Raw genomic sequence first — 22,583 nt, forward strand, 5'->3', positions numbered from 1 at the left:
TATTACCATTGTTAATATACAAGCAAGACGATTACTGGATTAATACATGAAGAGTAACACTTATACACTATACAAATTCGGATGGTATGGTTCGCTTCAATCTTCTGATTTTCTTTTGGCCAGTTGCTATATTGCTTCCACGTCGCTATGATTTTGTAACTTTATTTCATACTTTAAGGCGAAATCTTCATGGTGTTGCTCTTCGTTGGTTACGTAGCGATAAGCATTGGTAATTAATCGTAGAATTTTGTTTTAGCAGCGTTGGATTACTAGTTAGTATGATGTTTTAGTACATCCTCAGATTTACACCCCATAGATCCAAATTGGCTTTATTATTGACTGGTAAGACAATATCTTTGATTTTAGGTGAAGCTGAGTGATTTTCCAGCTAACCAGTACAGTTACTTGATTTTGAATCTGATCTGCTCAGTTTTTTGCCATCATTCTTTCAATTTAACCTACCGTCGAGAGGGATATCTAGCTGATTCTACTTGAGGAATCGGGCATGCGTCAAGTGATATAATTAGGTTTTTGTAATTTCGCCGCAACGCAAAATTAACTTGGATAGGTTTGGAGCTATTAAGCTATATTTTCCAGTCTCTAGTCCATTTGTTTTGTCCAGAGATATACGTTTTACTATGATAGCTGTGTCGTCGACAATTGTTCCAAGTAATATTTATTTTCTTATTGGGATATCAACAGTATAAAGCAGGTACAGGAGTGGTCCCAAGGCACTACCCTATGGAACTCCAACCGAAATAGGTTTATGTCTTGAGAATGCCCCTTCATATGAGACTCTAAATTTTCTTTCGAAAAAATATAACTCCAGCAGTTGACAATAGTACCGTGGTAGCAAGTTGTCCATCATGTGGACTAGCCCCAAATTTGCCATGCCCGGTCAAAACCTTATGAGACAGCCAGGAATATTGCATAAAAGTACTTTAAAGACCTTTTGAATGTCCGTTGTTACTCTATACAATTGGTCTATTGTTGAGTGGTGATTTCGAAATCCAAACTGGAAATCTGATCTTTATATAAATGCTTTAATACGTTTTAACAGCATGTCTTCGAATAATTTTGATCTTACAGTAGGTTATTCATGACAGGTTTCTTATATGCATTAATTCGGCAACAGTACCAATGTTTTTTGGAGAACGTTCTGTGCGGACCCTTTAAACTCCCTCAACGGCAAACCCTTTTTGGTCCGATGATTTACTAGGTCTCTGCCACCCCGTAGACACAAAAACCAAAGAAACCTGGTAAGGCCAGCTTGTTTTCCCAAAGCAAAAATACCACCACTATGAAACAGAACTGCTTGACGTTTCATTTTTATAAATCTACCAAAAGACGCTATTGTGCTGTATCGTATTGGATCTTTACTGCATCTTTCAATATTGGTGCAGTAAACCAATTGGTCCTCTTGAGTAGATTATGACTTACTCTTACTTCTCACGATGTCTCACTCCTGGCAGAAGTAAGTTCCGGCTTTTCAGTCTTGGCGTCCTGGCATGTATGTTTGTATGTATGTATGTATTGTTATTTTCGTTTTCAGCATACCAGAATATATTGGAATCAGTTGAAAATCTTCAAACAGCTTTTTGTTGAAAGCCTATGTTGTCTTTCTAATTGCATCACTTTTCTCATCAAAAAATAAATTCAATTGAAGCCGCGTCGGATCTACAATAACTATTTCTCTGTTATTCCATATGAAGATAACTAGCAAGTAAACAAGTTCTGTACCACCAAGACGTACTCAAGGAAGGAACAAGAAAACTACATACCCAATGGGCGCACAGTTGGTGCCACTTGATAATGTGAAACTTGTCGTCAATAACTTTTTATTATATCCGCCTATTTTGTAACTTAACTTTATTTTAAATAAAGTAGTTTTTAAATTTCCCAGTTTTTCTCTTTACATACGAGAAAAAATAGACTCGCAACGGTACCATTGTTTTTTGGAGAACGTTCTGTGCGAACCCGTTAAACTCCCTCAACGGCAAACCCCTTTTGGTCCAATGATTTACTAGGTGTCTGCCACCCCGTAGACACAAAAACCAAGGAAACCTGGTAAGGCCAGCTTGTTTTCCCAAAGCAAAAATACCACCGCTATGAAACAGAACTGCTTGACGTTTCATTTTCATAAATCTATCAAAAGATGCTATTGTGCTGTATCGTATTGGATCTTTACTGCATCTTTCAATATTGGTGCAGTAAACCAATTGGTCCTCTTGAGTAGATTATGACTTACTCTTACTTCTCACGATGTCTCACTCCTTGCAGAAGTAAGTTCCGGCTTTTCAGTCTTGGTGTCCTGGCATGTATGTTTGTATGTATGTATGTATTGTTATTTTCGTTTTCAGCATACCAGAATGTATTGGAATCAGTTGAAAATCTTCAAACAGCTTTTTGTTGAAAGCCTATGTTGTCTTTCTAATTGCATCACTTTTCTCATCAAAAAATAAATTCAATTGAAGCCGCGTCGGATCTACAATAACTATTTCTCTGTTATTCCATATGAAGATAGCTAGCAAGTAAACAAGTTCTCTACCACCAAGGCGGACACAAGGGAGGAAGAAGAAAACTACATACCCAATGGGCGCACCGTTGGTGCCACTTGATAATGTGAAACTTGTCGTCAATAACTTTTTATTATATCCGCCTATTTTGTAACTTAACTTTATTTTAAATAAAGTAGTTTTTAAATTTCCCAGTTATTCTCTTTACATACGAGAAAAAATAGACCCGCAACGATACCATTGTTTTTTGGAGAACGTTCTGTTCGCCACCTTTAAACTCCCTCGGCAGCCAACCCTTTTTGGCACAGTGATTTACCCTGCCTCTGTCACCCCGTTGACTCAAAAAGCAAGGAAACCTCAGCTTGTTGCCCCAAAACACAAATACCACCGCTATGAAACAGAACTGCTTGACGTATCATTTTTATAAATCTACCAAAAGACGCTATTGTGCTGTATCGTATTGGATCTTTACTGCATCTTTCAATATCGGTGCAATAAACCAATTGATCCTCTTGGACAAATTATGAAGTAAGAGTCTACTTCACTCTTACTTCTCGCGATGTCCAGAAGGAAGACACCCCTGGCAGAAATAAGTTCTGTCTTGACGTGATAGCATTTATATTTGTATGTATGTATTATTTTTGTTTTCAGCATACCAGAATATATAGAAATCAGTTGAAAATCTTCAAACAGCTTTTTGTTGCAAGCCTGTTTTATCTTTCAAATTGCGTCACTGTTTTCATCAAAAAATTAATTCTATTGAAGCCGCGTCGGATCTGCATTAACTATTTCTCTTTTACTCCGACACTATACCCTCGACGCGTAAATGAAGACTGCTAGCGAGTGGACAAACCGTCGGAAACGCGGAAATAGCGAGCGCATAGCCGCTCTATAAGAAAACACAGCCAGCGTGCCACTACCACGCCGTGCTCGCGAAACGTTCCCAGGTTCTTGGATCGTTCGCGCCAACCCAGAGTTCCCCGGCACAGTCTTATGACAACGGTGTCGGATACGTGTTCGCGACCGCCACGATCGAATGGCCAACGGACCGCTCGTGTTGCTGCTGTTAGTCGCGTTGTAAGTGCTTGTTTCTCCTCTTTTTTGTTTTTGCCCCGATCCGAGTCGTACGCCGACGACGGACCACTGTCCACGTAAGAGTAAAAATAGTTCGTTCGTGCAAGATGGGTCTCATAAATAGTTATCGAGATATTGTGCCGGTCAAGGGGAGGATGAAATTCGGCTGGTGCGATATCTCGAAAAAGATCGTGCAAATCTTGTGAGTATCTGGTTGAAAATGTACGCGCTGTGTCGGAACAGATCATACAATCGATATGTCTCGGCTCTCGGGAGAGTTTCTATTTATTCTTCCTGTTATTTCCCGGCCCAAAACCGATCCAAGTAGGCTTAACCCGTTTTAGTTGGTAACTTAATTTATCCATGCTGTGAAACTAACCTAAAAAATACGGAAATAAAAAAAAATTGAGCTATAGTTAATTAATAATAATTAAGGGAATGAAATCAGCATTTTTTCATTACAACGGGATAGTAAAATTGTCCAACAAATCTCACTACAACAAAGAATTTTATATTACTTTCTTAATTTAAGTCTAATCATATATTTTGAAATTCATGACTAAAAAATTGTTTACTTTACATGAAAAATTATGTATTTGATGTTTTTCTCATGTCAACATTGATACAATACCAAACTTTTACTTAATTTGGAAATCTACATTTTTCAAGAAAAATCGCTACTTTTCTCTAGTTCATTAGTTTAATCAAAGATTCATTGTTAAATTTATCAGCATAATATATAAAATTGGATGCTTAATGGGTAGGTAACATTGTTTTGCTTCTAAATGTAAGTATCCCAAAAATACTATAAATTTTTTTTTTGTAAAAAAATGTTTAAATTAATTTTTTGTTCCTATCTTTAAAATATTCGGTCTATATAAAAAAAACAATAGTTTCATCGTTTTTTGCATCACATTTTATATATAATAAGAAGGTTCTCGCACTATTTCCATATATTTTTCTCAAGAAATAAACTTTTCGTTATAACTTTGGCTTAATCAAACATACATTGACGAAATTATCAGCACTTATGTAAAATCTGAGGCGGAAACTTTCTTTCTAAATCAAGTTTTTCAAAAATTCTGACAAATATATTCATTATAAAAAAATGTTTAAATGAAATTTTGTTTGGCCGTGTCTGCCATTCTATTCACTTTATGTAAAAATAATGATTTATCCTTTTTTTCACCATAATTTACATCTGTGAATGTTTCATTACATTTGGGGATCAGCATTTGTCAGCAACTTTAAAAAAACCGTCAGTGTTGTTGTAAAGTTAGACGTCCAGTGTAAAAATATAATTATTTCTTAAGGAAATTTGAAAGTTTTGAAGATATATCTACATACAGATGTATAAAAATGGATAGCTGTATAAAATCTTATTAGTAAAATTATTCCAGTTTTTTTAGAAATTTAAATATTTTAATATTAACATATAATAAAAATAATCACTAAAAATGTTGTCTTCATTTTATTTACTTACTTTAACTTTAAATAATATAGTATTTTAAATATATAAACAATCAATAATGATCATACCTTATTAATAATATTATTCTAGTATTGACTTACAATAATCTTAAAACCACAATATTAACCTAAAAATAATTCACTAAATATGTTCTACTGATCTTATTTCCATTCTAATAATATAACATTTGTAGCTCTCCATAATTAGTAATAGACCTATTTTATTATTCAATTATTTTTTTTATGAAAACAACTTGTATATATATATATACCTAGATAACCTAAAAAATTGTTTTAAATGTGGTTTCATTACATTACATTTTATTTGCCTAAATCACTGTTACATGATATGACATGACATGACAGGTGCATTTGACGCATCGTAGCAAAACGCCTAATTCCACTCTGGACAATACAGTGTTTTATCCAATATATTTGAATCAATATAATTTAAGAGTTCTATTTGTGATAAAAACGAATTAAAATTAAGTAGAAAGACTGAAATGAAGAAGAATGTTATTTGTTAAGTTATGTTATGTGTGTTTATGTTTAAAAATAGCATATTTATGATTATGACGCCTTAGTTTATTTCAACATTATCCAGTAGTATTAAATTATGAGATGTAGATATGTAAAATGTACATATTTTTACTAAACTAAATTAATTAATTAACCTAAAATAATTATGTACAATAACTGATAATTTTTGAAAGAATTAATCGGCAACCTTATTTTTATTTAATTAATTGTATTAACTTACAATTCAAAAGAGCCTTTTAAAACAAACCCTACATAGTTACCTGTCGAGTCTACAAAAGTTAACTTAATTTAGTTCTATAGTCTGTTTTTTATCTTAAGTTATACTTACACATTACTAAATAAATAACTGATAATTGGAGATGTAGGTTATTTAGATTACCTAAAGATTCTCCCATAGCTTAGATAGATTTTAACCGTATATAACAAAATTCATGTTGTTAGTTGTATTCAGTTTTAGGCCATATATGTTAAATGCTATTTTTTAGCTTCGTATAATACACACAAACCACAAATATTAGTAATTTTTTACACTTTCTATTCTTATCTTTGTTCATTTATTTGTTTTTTAGATTATCTAATATTAATATGTGCATTTGAAACTGAACAATTTATTGAATATCTTTTTTAAAGAATTATTTGGAACAATAATACTATTTTTTAATAATATACATATCATCTTTGGCTGACTAAAAATATGGCACCAAGAACATAAATTGATTAAACAGCATAAACACGTTGTATTTGTTCCTTGAATTAGAAGGCTCGGAAAAGCAACTACAAGGCCAAAAAAGTAGATTAAACATTATACTACAAGATAACATAACTAAAAGATTCAACTATATACACATCATATCTACAAACCAACCTGGCGATAAAAAAGATTATATATGATATCACTAATGTAATTCCTTACCATATTTCATCCTTATTTATTATCCAACCCGTTTAACATATATACCATATAATAGTATCATAATCAATATAATAATAAAAACAAATAATCACTACCGTTTTTTAAAAATATATTTGGATCTCTGAGACTAACAAAATACGCACAATGAAAAAAACAATTTTGATCATTCTTCTCTTAATAACACACTACTTCTCGAACCTTCCCTGTATATACAATGTAAATAGGATCAATATTATTTTGCGTGAGTAGTTTTTCAATATTTTAAGTACATTAACCACGTAAAGCACACAATAATTTGTATACACAGACCGATTTATTAGACCATCGTCTAAAATAGATCGCTACGTGTACCGGGGTAATAGAAAAATGTGCCTAAAAATGGACTGAAATATCAAACACATTGTTTACCATTACTATAAGCGTCTATATCCTTAATTTTGTTTACCAATTAGGTAAAATTCAAATTTATAGTATTTCACATAGCGTTTTCAAAAAGTATCTCGCTCCATGAAGTGAAGTAATCTAATATTGTCAGGCAACTAATTATACACGTAAATGACATTTTATAATTGATGGATAAAATTATTTATTTAATATTATTTTCTGTTTTATAATAGGTTCAGTTAAATCTAATTAGTTGTCATTGTAAAAGTCAGTTTTGATTGTGTAGATGTTTATTATTTAAATTGCTTAACAAAAATACAAGGTTACTTAAATAATATACAGTGTTTTATAATGTTGTATGTTTTATATTGAATGTAATACAAGGATATAATATTATTAATTAAGGAAATATAGGCAACTAAACATACCAAATGACTTAAAGTTAAGTATTTAAAAAATAATCTATCCGATTCATCGACTAGGACTACTTATATATGTAGGTCAGAAACAAGCTTCTGTTATCTATTATAATCATTTAATCGATTTTATTTATACCTTGTCCTTATGCCGGAGAATTAAAGATCATATTTAGCCAGCATCATATTTATAAACGGATACATTATCAGTCACGTCATTATAGACGTTTTTCTAAAAAAACAATGCTCGATACGCAAAAATAAGTGTTCTAACTCAATTCTCAATATTCTATATCGTTTTCTGTTTAATACATAATAAATTAACAGGAAATATATTAATAGATTTAACTAGTATAGTATATACTTTTTAGGTTTTCTTTGATTTTCTTTCTTAATTGTTAAAGTTTCCTAAATTTTTTAAAAATTTAAATTATAAATTTTCAGTAGGGTTGACTGACATTTGACAGACGGTGGGAACGACCTTGTTTTGACATTTCTGTTCATTTTTGGATATTACAAATTATAACTTTTGAAGTTCCTATTATTAAAAATTTATTCCTTAAATATAAATTTAACCCTGATAAAATATTAAAAAAACATATTTTTCTATAAAAAATATTCATTTCAAAGATATTCAAGCAATAACATTCGTATATCATACCAGGCAGAATGTTTTTAGGATATTAAATGAATGGTTTTATGATGAAAGACGAACACATTTTAGGATTTGAATTTATGTTATTTATGTTAGGTTATGTTTTACGTAACGACATATATATATTTTAAAATTTAGATTTTAAAAACTCGGCCAATGTCGTATCATCAGCCTTGAAATGTCTTCTGACAAAATTTACGATTTTCAAAATACTTTTTGGACATTGAGATTTTATCCTATGCTTTCAACGGAACTGATTATTTTTTATGTCATTACAATACCCAAGAAAACAAGAGCATAAGTTCTAGTGAACCATGGGAGATCAATAACAAGAAATTTTAAGTATGCTTTAAGTACTACATATAAATAAAGAGGTTGGAACTTGTACTAAGAAGTAACTATATCAATATTTTAATATGATGTCAAAAAAACAAAACAAATATCGAGATGAAATAGGACATTACCGCTACAAAGGATCTAGAAAACTAGTTTAAATGCAAGAATATTTCTTCATGGGCTATCAAGTTATTAATTTTTAAAACTGTTATTTTTAAAGAATATTGAAAGCCAGATTAAAATATATTCAATATTAATGATGACATAAACTATATATATAATTTTCACATTGATATCAATATATGTGCAATAAATAAAGTACAGTAAACAAAACGTACTAAATATTATTTTAATAAAATTGATAGTACGTACGTAAGAAATCATTTTTAGCATGGAAATGTTAATTTGCATCTATTTTTTTATTATTCTAAAGCAAATAACGAACAAAACACAAATATCTATCTATGTAACAGTTTTAATCGCACTATAATACATCAGCAAATATTGAGACTATATTATAGGCCGTTATCTTCAAACTTCAAATACACTATTGTTAGCATATTAATTATAATACACTGTAAACATTTTTATATAATTTCGGATTAATAGTATTATATGTATTCAGGTTTTTTTTTAAATTAGAGGGTTTAAAATCATTACAAGAACTCAATGAATTCTATGAAAACTAATAATGTAATTAGTCCAAAACTGACAGCAATGTCAAAAGTGGCAGGGTAAAATTAACAGACACCTCAAAAATAAACCAACAGATGGCAACCCTAACGTTAATCAAGCCGAGTGCCCTAACGTAACGAATAGTTCGTAATATAATAGGACTTTTTATAGTAACAATATAATAAATATAGTAGTATATGCAAACTGTTTATATGATATTCAAACTACAACTTGATAATAAAACTAAATAATACGGTTTAAAAATAAATCGAACAAAAATAACGACGCAATTGTTCTGGATTTGACAGTTCGAACGATTCACCATCTATATGTAAATAGATGCTAACTAATACCATTATTTGAATTTTCTGTGTATTTAGAAGCGACCTTTCTCGGTGACCAGCTCGAGAACGGCGAACTTTCGCAAAAAAAAGCAATTACCACTCCATTGGGTAATCTTTATTTTTGGTGCCACATCATATCAAAAAATGAACTTTTTGACGGCATCAGTGTAAATGAAAGATAAACAAAAATTGTTTCCCGATAACCTTTACTTAGGCCAAACATGGTTACGGCAATAATTGCTGTTGAGATAAGAAAAAAACGCTTAACTTATCTACATATGTATGGGTACTGTTCGGCTACAAGGGTTCTACGATAGTTAACAAGCTCTACACGTTTTTTTACTAGTGTTCGTCGGTCATCACATCAAAAATGTATATTGTTTTTTAATAGTAACAGTAATTTGATTAAGTTTTACTCTAACCGCGTCATATAATACTGCCACTACAAGATATTCTAGGTTACGAAACTATTTCCGATCAGAGATTGTTGATACGACATTTCATATAATGCCCAATTATGTTATTTATAGTAATTTTGGGTTGCCTATCCAGTCGATTTCATTATCCTTTTTGATTATGTTTTTTGACGATTATACAGTTTACCATTTATGTATGCTGAATATACATTATATACAATTGAATTTGAATAAGATATAATTTTATTATTTTTAACTAAGTATTATTTTATTTTATACTCTAATTGTGGGTCCTTCTACAGTAATTTTGGGTTGCCTATCAAGTCGATTTCAATATATTGTATAGGTTATGTTGCTTTTTTGATAATTATATAGGTCGATATTCATGCCACTCTGATCATAATGGAATTTGAATAAAATACAATTTTCTTTTTTTTCTTTTGTTACTGCTTAAAATGTCGCTTAGCTTTGTTCCATAGGATATGGCATCTTAATGTATTATTAATATTGGCTAATAATACTAGTGAAATAATAATTTACGTCCTTAAAATTCGCCACCGTTGCAATGTTACATCCTTGAATGCAACTCCTTTTACTTTCATCAACCAATGACGTAATTTCCATTAGGCTAAAACAATTATTTGCCATCTTTGAAAATTATAACGCAATTTTATTTTAAATAAATAATATATATTTTTAGATACTTTTTAAGTGATAACCTGAACAACGATGAATATCTTCTTAATAATTAATTCAACAATAACGGACTATCGTTAAACTGTCTATAAATTCGCGCCAACCTCATCCAAGATTTAAAATCATAACGATGATGCAGAAGTAAATATAACAAACATTAACGGGCAATAAAAATCGTTTAAGCCGGACCCAAAGACTATTCAAAATAGAATGTTTTATACAGTAAAGTTAACGACATAAGAATAACATTCTAAAAATAAGCGATAATTTTAGAAAATCTCGATACGTATTGATGAAAAAATGCAATTTTTTTGTCAATACAGACGATTTTGCGTATAACATTAAACCAACTTTATCAAATATCACTAAAAAATCACTAAGGCTAAAAGGTTACGTATATAACCTATAAAACAACTGTCAAAGTGAAAAATAAAGGATAATTTTGGCAAGAAAACCATTTAAATAATAACGTTTTCGATACATAACACGATAATACTATACATTTAACGCATACTATTAAATGATCTCCAATTCAGCCACCAATGAACAATGAACGATGAACGTATTGAAAAACACTTGACGGAAGTGGTTCTGCATCGGGTATCCAAAAAGAAAAAATCAGTCATCACCGATTTAGTACCGCGAAAATTACTGATGATGTAACACTGTTGCGAATGAAACGTCCGCTAATAATTGAACATTTCCCGCCGTTCATTATAGAGGATTTTGCAAGAACATTTTCAATTGACAACCATATATATTTGAAAACTAAATCGCGTAAATTGTCGCAGCCACGGCCTACTCGCCGATCGTGAACTGTCAGTAATTATGCAACACGTTTTTTATTGTCAATGCGATCGTTGATAAAGGATCTGGTGTTTTTGGCATATTAAAAAGGACACGAATTATAATGGGATCTCGGTTTACATTACATAACCACATTTTGCATTTTACGGTTTGCAAACCGCCTTCAAAGATTGACGCCCGCATTAGATATCGGAAATCAATAAATATAATACCGAACCGAAATCTATTTTTAACAATGCGGTAATATAACGGTTGATATAACATATTATTGTTTACTTTTACATTTAGATAGTTTTAATATACGGTGGTATGTCGTTAAGTACTAGGATATAATGTTATTTTTTTTACTTTTTAACTTTTTTAATAATTATTATATTGCTGTATAGAGGGTTATATAATACTAACATATTACGTTAATTAATATGTCATGATTCTAAATAGATCAAATAATTCGCAATTGTCCATATTTCAAAATAATAATTTATTCTTATTATACCCTAACACAATTTATTACGTCCATACTAAGATAAATACTACTCGTCGCAGCTTATGTCACTGTCACTGTCAAGTCATCGTCAAAATGTTGAAGATTAACTAAATAATCTGTTTTTTTTAAGACAATTGGGCAACGTATTTAAATACGCAAATTTTGCACAATAAATATGAAAAACAGCCCTCGAATTCCTTCTTTTAATACTGAGTCTTGAATTATGACCGATTAATACCATAAAATATACAAAAATCCATCAAAATAACCAAAACAATTTGACAATCTTTCAATTTTGTCGAACAGCAACCGGCCACCTACGACTCGCTTGACTTTCGACGAGAACGACATAATCAACTAAACTGATAGGGTAGAATCAAGTCGGTTTTATACATATTCGGCTCTTATAACAGCGATCACAAACAATCGTTGCGAAATCGTTCGATATTGTTATCTTGTGTTTCGTCAGTGTCGATTATCATCGACAAATTAAAAGCATTCCTCCTATGTCTCGTTGTTATAGATGCTAGTCAGTATCCCTTCGCAAATCTGTCGGAACTGAAGTACCACATAAAACCGCGCGGAAACATGAGTGTGTTCGGGTCTGGTTACAATCTCGGTGAAAATGTCGTCGGTCTAACGTCCACCTAAGAAGAAGAGTGTCGCGAAATTGATCAAACATGGTTCAAAAAAAGGAGAACATCCTGAATCGGTCGTGGCCTACAAAAAGACTCCCTATTTCAGGGTACGTACCCTTTATGATAATTGACTTTATTTCATCGCATCAAATAATCGACATAGACAACTAAACATACGAATATAATTAAAGTAAACAGTTTCGCTTAATATTGTGGCACCCCATGGATTATTTCAGTATTTGATGCCATACGACGCGACTGAACTAATCGATATCAACTTTGATTTAAACATTATCAGATAACAATATCAGTAACGCATATACGTTAAATAAAAAACACTTATAAAAAATATAATAATAATAATCGATCCAGGTTTTTGTTTAACATGATTAATATATATTTCCTTGTTTATATGTATATTTTATTCCCAAAAGAGGTCCCTTTTGTCGCATGAATATGTGTACCATGAATAGCATTAATATCTTGCTAATAAAATATAAGCTAACTGGCATTTTTATCCCCTGTATACTATGATATTCTACTTTTAACACATCAAAGTAGGCCATGGTACAAGTCAAAATTAGAGAAAGTTTATTAAATTCACCTCTTCCGTCTAGGTGGCGGAAGTATCGTGATGTGTAAGGACTCTATCGTTACTTATATGGAATTTTTCTGATTGTTTCAGGGAGGTCTACAAGGCAATATGTATGCGATTAGGAGACATTCAAAACATACCCCGGGAGTCCGTGAAGACGCTGTTCAATGACATGCAATTGTTCCCCACAGATAACGAAGGTAATTATAATATAATAAATCATTGCGGTCAATGTTTTTTCGTTCCAAAAATACGCATCCGCGTAACTGCAAAAATGAAACGTATCGTTAGTAATATTTTGGGTGATTCTCTGAGCCTACACACGTTGTACCGCAGCCAAAAAATATAACTGCCCACTACATATAAGTAAACAAATTTGTTTACAACGTGCCAATATGCAACTTATTATACATTATTTTTTAAAATATACTTACCAGAAAACCCCAATATATCGTCAGTAGTTATTATAAAAAATAATGTATAACGGTACACTGCTAATCGATTAAATTAACTTTGTATATACCATATATATATTAAGCTAAATTATAAAAAATAAACAAATATCTAACCTCACAAAAGATGTCAACAAAGACTCCACACAAACCAAAAATTATATACAAAATGTATTTTTAATGTAGTTCAATTGCCCAACTTTCGCCTCGAAAGTTTATTTATTAAGGTAACTGGATTTTTGGTGCAGTTTAAGTCATAAAAATTGAATGTATTTAACTTAAGTAATGGTTTCAGTAAGAACAATGATGCAGTGCGTGAGACAATGCAGAAATGGCCCTAATCAGACCCTCAGTTTTGGCGAGTTTTGCATCCTCGTCCGAGAGATGCAGAGTCTTCAGAAACCAAAAATCCACAGGAAGTCAATGCAACAGAAGCTAAACAGTAAGTTTGTGATAAGTGTACTCTAAAGAGCCTGCATTAACTGGGATTATTTTCTGTGAAGAATGTCCAAAGAGCAAATGCGAGGTATTTCTTGGAGGCTCATGCAATCCGACGACATGGAGAGCAGACACGGCAATACCAGAATTAGAGAAACACGGGATTAGTTTCTACAATCCGGTAAGTGGTATAGAAGGATTGGTATTTATTAATATTCTATAATATTTATTTTATAATAATACATAATCTATTATGTGTTAATAAATCCTATTTAATTTCAGCAAGTATCTATGTGGGCACCAGAATTACTAGCACAGGAACATGATGCCAAACAGTCAGCGTCAGTTTTACTTTTTGTCATTGATAGTCAAACAAGAAGTACAGTAGGCATGTTAGAAGTAGCATACTTGGTTGCATCTGGTCGATGTGTAATAGTTGTAGCACAGCCATATAAGAAAGGACAAAGCATTATGGGGGAAACAATCAGTAATAAGTATGCTCAATTTTGCCTAGACAATGTTCAGCAAACTAACAATATATCTTTTAGAGAATATCATGATTTAGTGCAAGGTCAAAAATCTTTATTAGATCTAATCAAATCCAAAGGAGTACAAATACATAGTAACCTTACCACAGCTTTACAGTGCACAGCAGAAATATTAAAAAGTGCATCATCAAATGGAAGGAGCCCCGATGAACAAATTATGTACAAGTTAAGGTAATTTTTAATATTAGATAATTTTAGCAATAATCAAATTAAAATTTAATATGTTTGCAGGCGGTTGAGAGAGGTATATGACAGTTATAATGGTCAAATGAAGTTGTACGACGTAATTGGCGCGTATCACAAATTGACCAACCGTTCCCTAGAGACCTCCAAACTATTTAATTACCGTAACTTCCAGAACTTATATAATAATATTTCAAGACCAAACGGCACTGAAAATGATGGTGATATCAATCGTAAAGATACCAATGATACAATTAGTTTCGAAAAGTTCTGTGTGCTCATGGCGGAACTTAGCACTGAAAACTGCAGCATGTGTAATGTTGAAAGTAAGAACTGTTTTTATTCATTAGCTCAAAATTACTACTAACTCATAACATATAGCATAGTCCAATTATAGTGGTATGTAAGAACTTCACTCAATACAAAAAAAATACTCTCAAATATAAAACATTGGACCGTGTTATTCAATTAATACGAAGATTTGACAAGATATCTGGAACTAAAGTCGAACCTGTTTTAGGAAGAGACTACATGAGACCGTTATTCTGGTCGTGTGCTTTATTAAAAACCAGATATGTAGTCACGAATATGGTGTTGCAACCTATATCAAACGCATTAGGTACCATTTCGTCAAATTCACTTTTTTCACGTTTTTTTTTGTCTTTGCGGATACATCTTTATGAATATTCTCAACTTTATTGGCGCGTCAAAGAAATTCCTCATAGAGTATTTCTCTATGAATTTATAGTATTTTTATAACATATGATGTAGACACATAGACAATTAACTTGCATGATAATCACAAAGGGTGCTTATTTTAAGCGTATGCAGTAGTGGAAAAAATTGATAATATATTTTTAACAGATTTCTCTTGAAGTTTATGGACCGTTAAAAAAAAATTAAATCAATAAACAATCGTAAATTAAACGGGTTTTAAACTTAAATCAATCGTGTTAAGTGTGGTTGAGCTTAAAGTCCAGATTGTTTCATTTGCTCGTTAATTACGCTACCGTTCATTACATTGTACTTAATATGTAAATTATCACCAGCTGATGGTAACCTTAATGCATTTTACATTCTCTTTTATCCATTACTGTACTAATTCTTATCAACTGTACATTATTAGTTTGCAACCGTTTATTTATTTCCGTTTCGCTTAAATCGCTTTCAGTTCCTATCACGTATAAAATGCAAATTAAACTTAGATTATACGAAACTTTACAATCAACATCTTTACAGTTTTATCTAGAACACACAACGCATCTGTGTCCATAAGGGACGACATTATGTCTCTAGTTCAGATAAAGACGGAATAGTCGCTAGACGCTGTAATCTTAGTTTGAACAACATAGCTTTTATATGTTTTTTAGTTTACTATACGACAAGTAGTTTATATGAGCATGATGAATTCGGTTTCTAGAAAAATACTAGATGGACTGTACTTAGATAAATATTGTAATTATCTATAGTTCATTACAATATTCAGTTCTAAGTATAGTGAATAATATTCAGGGAATTCGTATGCGAAATTAATCACTTTGTTTTTATTTATATAAAATTATAATAAAATTTTAAATGAGTTTATGATAAATAAATTATATCAATATATAGTAAAAAATAGTTCAAGAACAATGTCACAAAATTCAGAAATAAATATGATCGTAATGCACAGCTTTCTGATCGAAGAAATAACTTTACTCATATTACTATATCTACGTTATATTTTGACAACATACCTATATTTCCTAGCAACGATATGAAGACTAGAAACTCAATACACTTAGAACATGGGGATACGTTTTCATTGGGCATCAATTCAGGAGATCAAGATAACGTTGAGCACCTTGGATTGCCTTACTCGGTGATGAATAAAGATATTACATTCGGCGCGGATTTACCCTACGACCAAGAAGAAGGTCAAAAATGGCGAGTAGGCATCAGGTCTGTAGATTTAACGCCAAGAATGGTTCGTTTGAGGATCCGAGAACGGCGATGAAGATTATGGGCCAACCGAATCGAGTGAGATACAAGGAATTGGTTTTATTGAAGCCGAAGTAGAACCAGGTACGGTGACGCATCTTGAATGAAATCCGGACGGACCTAAACCAAACGCGCTAATTAGAAATTTTGATATTACGACATGATCATTGACGAGGATGCGAATTTTCAACTCCTCCGTATTCTAAAATGTTTTTGAACTAATTTTACGAATAAATTGGATGCTTTCCAGGAATTCGCTGGATACTATTCTATTCACTAGAAAATGTTCCGTGAAAAAAAAAACGGTTCAAATAAGGATTTTATTAATCCCGTTAATTTTACAGCGTGGGCTACTCAAGGATTCCCTCGAAATCAATGCCACGCGACAGATCCAACCCGGGGCAGATGTGCTGTGGATCAGTCGCAAGTCACAGACAACTCCACCAACCAAGAGCAGCTACATGACGTATACCTAGGCGGAAGTTTGTTTACGAATATTCCATGGAGGGATACCATTGCCATACCGTTGTTAAAGAAGCATGGGATTCAATACTACAATCCGGCCCTCAGGTAGGTAATACATTTAAATATCGTTTAACATGTTTATTAGTCTAGGCTACGTAAAATTTTGTTGAAATTGTCCGAATGTATGTTTGATGGGATCAGATGGAACATTTTCTGACATGTTAAAACCAGGTAAAACTATTTCGATGTATTGAACTTCATTACTTCTTTGAAGTAACATTTATTTTGGTCAGTAACATATAATCTAAAAGAAATAGTTGTTTAGATGTTAAATAGAAGATAGTCAAAATTGTAAAAAGTACTAGGGAATAAGAATTCTATCCGTTATTATGCATATTCTCTATGAACGAAAAATGAGATGTAAAGAGCAAGCAGTGTTTAGACCAAATCACGATTACGTAGATAGGATCTTCGTAGTTCCATCAACATTAATATATGGGATAGAGATGTTGAGACTGCGAGCATTATTTATGATAAGGTTCGCATTGCAGAAGTTTAAGTACTTGGGACTAGCAAGATTTTAGAAGAAAATGAGTTTTCATTTCTCTGAAAAGGTACATGTATAGATGGGAAATATTACAAAGCTCTTTTGAACAATTGTTTCGCCAATTATTTTGTGCACAAATCCTAAGACAAATTATCAGGAAAATCGCCATTTTGGATGGAAAACTCAACGAAAAACTACAAAACATGAATCAAGATCATAAAGAACAAACTAGGATCGTCAATAATGGCGAGACTTGCTGAAAAATATCCTATGGTGATATCCTGCTGTACAAACAGCAACGTATTAATTGAGGAATTGATACTTAATGTTATAAAAATGTGTTTTTTTTTTAATGAAACAAAATTATATTTATATCTTTAATTAAGGGAATTTCAAACTTTTTATTAATTAAAATAATTGTTTCAGGGAAGGCGATCTTTCTTCAGAAGTGACGAATAACGATACTCCACATGAGGATATTATAGGGTGGCGGCAGAAGATTGATCAGAGTAAGATAGCCCTATTCGTCATCACCAACGACACCAGATCGTTGACTAGCATGATAACAGCGGCCCACTACATCGGAAGCGGAAAGGATGTTGTTTTGTGCATAGAACAGTTGAACAGCGAAAATTGTTTGGTGGCTAATGAAAGGGTAAGAATAATTTCTTATTTCCAAAAAACAAACAAAATTTAATAATAACTTCTCAAACGTTTTTTGTCCACCGATTTTTTAATCGCTTAGGACATCTTTCACTGACAGCTATCTACTCAGCTGGCGATTATTTTAATCCTGATCCTAAGCCTCCCTAACATTCCTGTTTAGTATTTATTTCGGAACTACACAAATGTTGTAAAACAAATTAAAACCACTTGAACTTGTAAACTAATAATCGAAATGACAGGTATAATTTGATGGTTTAAACCCGATAAAATCTAAAAAGTCTTTGAAATTGCTAATCGGAAATCATACGAATATCATGACAACATAGATGGACTTTAAACGCCAATCTTTTGAGGTCGGAAACAATTTTCAATCTTTATTTATGCTATATCTAAATGTGTTTCTACTTTTATAAATTATATGAATCATTGGATGAAAAAATAAATAAATAATAGGTTAATTTTAAAAGCTGGTTAAAGGGCAACTAAGAATGTTTCATAGACATATATGTAGTCATATATATAGAGTTGATATTTATATATAGAGATATTGACAATATCAACATTAATGAATGACAAGTTTGTCAAATTCAACAATTTTATAATATGATATATGATACTGATATATCGAAGCCCACTAGATTGTATGGGTCAATTCATTATTTTCTTCATTTCTTCCACTAATTTCCAATTATTTGTCTTCAGGTTTCATATTCTAAAAAGAATTATTTTAATTTAAATCGATTGCACTGAAAAAGAAATAACGTACGTATAAAACGTATAAAATTATCGTGATAATGTCAAAATAATTAATGTATTAAAAATAAGATCATCAAGCAAGCCCTGAATTCGATCAAATATTTCTAACAGTCACATGTTATATCGACAAAATTTTTAAAAATGGTTGTGAAAAATGGAATGAATAAATCAAGATTCCTTTTTGGTGATTTATTTCATATTGAATGGAAATATTTCAAGGAAAAAGACTCGGTTTCGACGGACGAAAAACCAAAAATTAATTTAATTGAAGTGCAGATTATTTCAACATCCAGCTTATTCGCCAGATTTAGTTCCGTCTAAATTATAACTGTTCAGCTGCTTTAGAAAATATTAAAAAGTTACGTTACATATAGTAGGTATATTAATTCTCGTAAACTTATGGAACCAATCATGTAGATGTTATTTAATTATGAAAAGTATTAGATTATTTATGGTTTTTTTTTCTTTCAGTTAACGAAAACAGCCATCAAAGATTACAACAGGGCGCGGGCCTACTTACGAGATGTAGCCGAACGACGTCAAGTGCCCGTGTTCGATACACCAGAGGAGGCTGTGCGATGTGTTCTAACGAAGATGATGAAGTCCGTAGCACTAGACCAACGCAACCAATTATGCATAGCTAATTACGGCAGATAACCGATTAAACTTGCAATACTTCCCTCTAGTTTATTAAGGTGATTAGGGTGTTCATGTATAAAGAGATATAAGACCGCAAACTATCGTTGCGGTCCTGTATAGAGTAGCGTATCGTAGTCCCGCATTTTCGAAGGGATCGGGTACGGTGGTAAGGTACAAAGCTGCGATAAAGACCAGCCGAAGCGCGGATATTCAACATTACGGATTTATTTGAAATCCTTTTTGTACATAAAACATTGTATATTTTGATACAATCAACGACTGATACTTTTAATATGTAAGGAACCTGCGAGGAAGGATATACCATGTGTAATATTAAAAGTCTAGTCGGTCCAGTTACAAACTCTCTTCATCGCGAGCTATACGAGCCGAGGCAGCTACTAGCTCTCTTAAAATAGTGTCGATTACTTTTTACAAATTATTGAAACTTATGCTTTAAAAAATTGCACTGTCACATCTAATATTTAAGTGTTTTAGTCCAAGCGTTTTTTTTTAGTCCATACATATTTTTTTGTTATCTAGTTATTATAGAGTTTGTCGTGGTTATGTTTGCATATACATTTGATGCTGTACCGTAGCTGTAGTGTTCTTTTACAAGCCGTGGCATAAGTTCAAATTCAAATCCACCAATCAACGCTGCCTGCGTATCTTGAAAAACAACAACAAACGCATTTTTGTTTTATTTTTTTTTATTTATGTGTTTTAACAACATAACTTAACATTTGTATTTATTTATACTTTGTATATTTTGCGAACGTTTTTTTTTTCAATTGTTAAAATTTTACGTAGTCTAAATATTTATAGCTCAACATGTTACAACAGTCAGTTGTAGACAACAGTTCGTTTAGGGTATATGTATATGAAAACTTATTTTATAGATATATGTTTATAGTGATGTTGTTTCTGTATATGTTTGTATTTTTTTTCTCTGGAAGTGGACTGTTTCAACTGTTTCCGGTCCGACAAATTTAGTACGATTAGGGCAGCCATTTGAATCATAGTTCCTCTTTATTATAAGGTGTGTTACTTAAATTACAGGATGAAATTGTTTGTTGTATTGATATTAAGCACTGAAAGCATCACAACAGGATATTGTAAATATGTTCGTGGGTCATCATCTGGTTCTGTTCGGAAAAATCTGAAAAGATAGTTGTTGTCGGTACATATTTTATGGTTTTCAGATTTTCCTATTTGGAGGTTATCACATTTATTTTGTACAGTGTGTAGTTCACGATTTACACTCGAGTCGTTTGTTAATATTTCTTCTGTTTTCGGTGTATGTGTGTACTTAAATCAATTATTGGGATGTCGCGTGGAGAGGGGCCTTACGCCCGGGATTGTAGTGAATCGTAGCTAAATTCGGATTACCACTCACTCATATTGTCCTCAGATCACAGGTCGCATCACAATAATCCTTTAGCCCTAGTCTTTAAGCATTTCTTGTTATTCTAGTGTTAATTTAGTAATGGGTGGGTTTTTTTTTGTCGTGCATGTTATCAAACAAGCTTTTGCCATGACGGTGTGGTGAAAATGGTTTATCAGTCGGAGTCAGTAATATTACGGAATCAGGATTCCTAATATTCACGGGAGGATCTATAAAGGCGTTTCTTGTCATGTGAATGGAACGCGCTATAGATCATCCCCAGTACAATATGCTATCGCTTTTATTAAGTATGACTAATAATACTTTTTAATGAAGCCGTGAGAGGTTATGTTACAGTATTTTTAAGGCAGAATGGAAAGCGGCGTGCGTAAACTATGTTCAGTAATCATAAGTCAGTTTAAATGGTTCGAAGCACAACAATTGTTTGTTGGTGGGAATGGAAATGTACCTGAAAAAATAAAAAAATGAAGCTGGTTATACTAATGAGACGACAACTAGATTATTGTTATATTATGTTAAAAGCGTAATAGTAATTAGTAATAAATCTAAAGTCTAACAGAATCTCCTACTAATATAATACGGCACTAATTATCAAATTTTAAAATATACTGTTTAGTGAAATTTATATTTATTAATATTGTTTATTTACCAATTGGCATTTTTTTTCACTGTATTGAAATACCTTTAGGACATTATAATAATTGAACAGTAGAAAATGTTAATGTGTCATTTCAAATTAAAAAAATATGTTTAAGCTAATATTTTATTATATATTTTTTAGCTGATACTTACAGTAATCTATTACTATTGTGGTTACATTACTTCTATTATTATTGTATTTATTTTTTTTATGTAAAAAATAAAAAAATATTACAAATGTTTTGAAGTGTTATTGACTTTTTAATTTATTTGTATGTTACTACTAGTCTATATTGACTTACCTACAATATGGTTTTATACCTTAAGATTACAAATTTATTTAAGAGAATCCATTGGTCTTAATAAAAATAATACTTTGTTCAAGTAAAATTTAAGTCTTTGCTCTGCCCTTACTATTAAATATAACTCAATGTTACAAATACACCAGATCAAATGCTTTGAATATTTTGAGTATGTATCATCTCTAGAGGTATTCAAGAGTTTCTTGATCTTCGATCTTAGCTGTCTAAGATGTTAACTGTGTGAGTGGATTCTCAAATCTTATTCTTATTGTTTGAATCTTCTTGTTGAGAAATAGGAGTTTAAGAATTCAATGTGTTACTTCCACAACATTTTCAGAAATTTAATATGGATTTCTGTTTTTAATGTAATAAAAGCTTTTATTTTCAAACCTCACTTTTGATAATCTATATATGTATATACAATATTCCCCATATATAAATACAAATCATACAATCTAGCAACATTACGAACTGAAATATTGACCCTTTTTAACATATTCACTCATTAAGTTATCGTTATTAAGTTAGGTAAAGTATTAGAGATTTTGTATCAAAATCACATATTCTTTTATTCTTACTATTCGAGTAAGCGTTATTTTGTGAT

At 31.5% G+C, this 22,583-nt stretch overlaps 1 protein-coding gene across 9 annotated transcripts in view; it reads left to right on the forward strand.

Annotated features, from left to right (window-relative positions):
* raw (NDT-like domain-containing protein raw) overlaps positions 1-21,924 on the forward strand; it is a 212,528-nt gene extending 190,604 nt beyond the window's left edge. For 4 of the 9 annotated variants that reach the window (XM_076404335.1, XM_076404336.1, XM_076404337.1 and 1 more), the window contains 9 exons: positions 13,053-13,162; positions 13,710-13,856; positions 13,918-14,033; positions 14,135-14,346; positions 14,401-14,571; positions 14,632-14,909; positions 16,908-17,133; positions 18,002-18,230; positions 19,469-21,924. In XM_076404335.1, the coding sequence (XP_076260450.1) occupies positions 13,053-13,162; positions 13,710-13,856; positions 13,918-14,033; positions 14,135-14,346; positions 14,401-14,571; positions 14,632-14,909; positions 16,908-17,133; positions 18,002-18,230; positions 19,469-19,654 (1,675 nt within the window). In that variant the 3' untranslated portion in view covers positions 19,655-21,924. Of the gene's footprint in view, positions 1-3,448; positions 3,915-12,252; positions 12,475-13,052; positions 13,163-13,709; positions 13,857-13,917; positions 14,034-14,134; positions 14,347-14,400; positions 14,572-14,631; positions 14,910-16,907; positions 17,134-18,001; positions 18,231-19,468 lie in introns of those variants that run through there. The other 5 variants (XM_076404334.1, XM_076404333.1, XM_076404338.1 and 2 more) reach the window with 5 other exon arrangements.
* The last annotated feature ends 659 nt before the right edge of the window (positions 21,925-22,583 follow it).

The sequence above is a fragment of the Rhynchophorus ferrugineus genome, unplaced genomic scaffold (genome assembly GCF_030347505.1).
Source record: "Rhynchophorus ferrugineus isolate W39M unplaced genomic scaffold, kcgeb_rfMv2 rfM4, whole genome shotgun sequence".
Taxonomy (NCBI): domain Eukaryota; kingdom Metazoa; phylum Arthropoda; class Insecta; order Coleoptera; family Curculionidae; genus Rhynchophorus; species Rhynchophorus ferrugineus.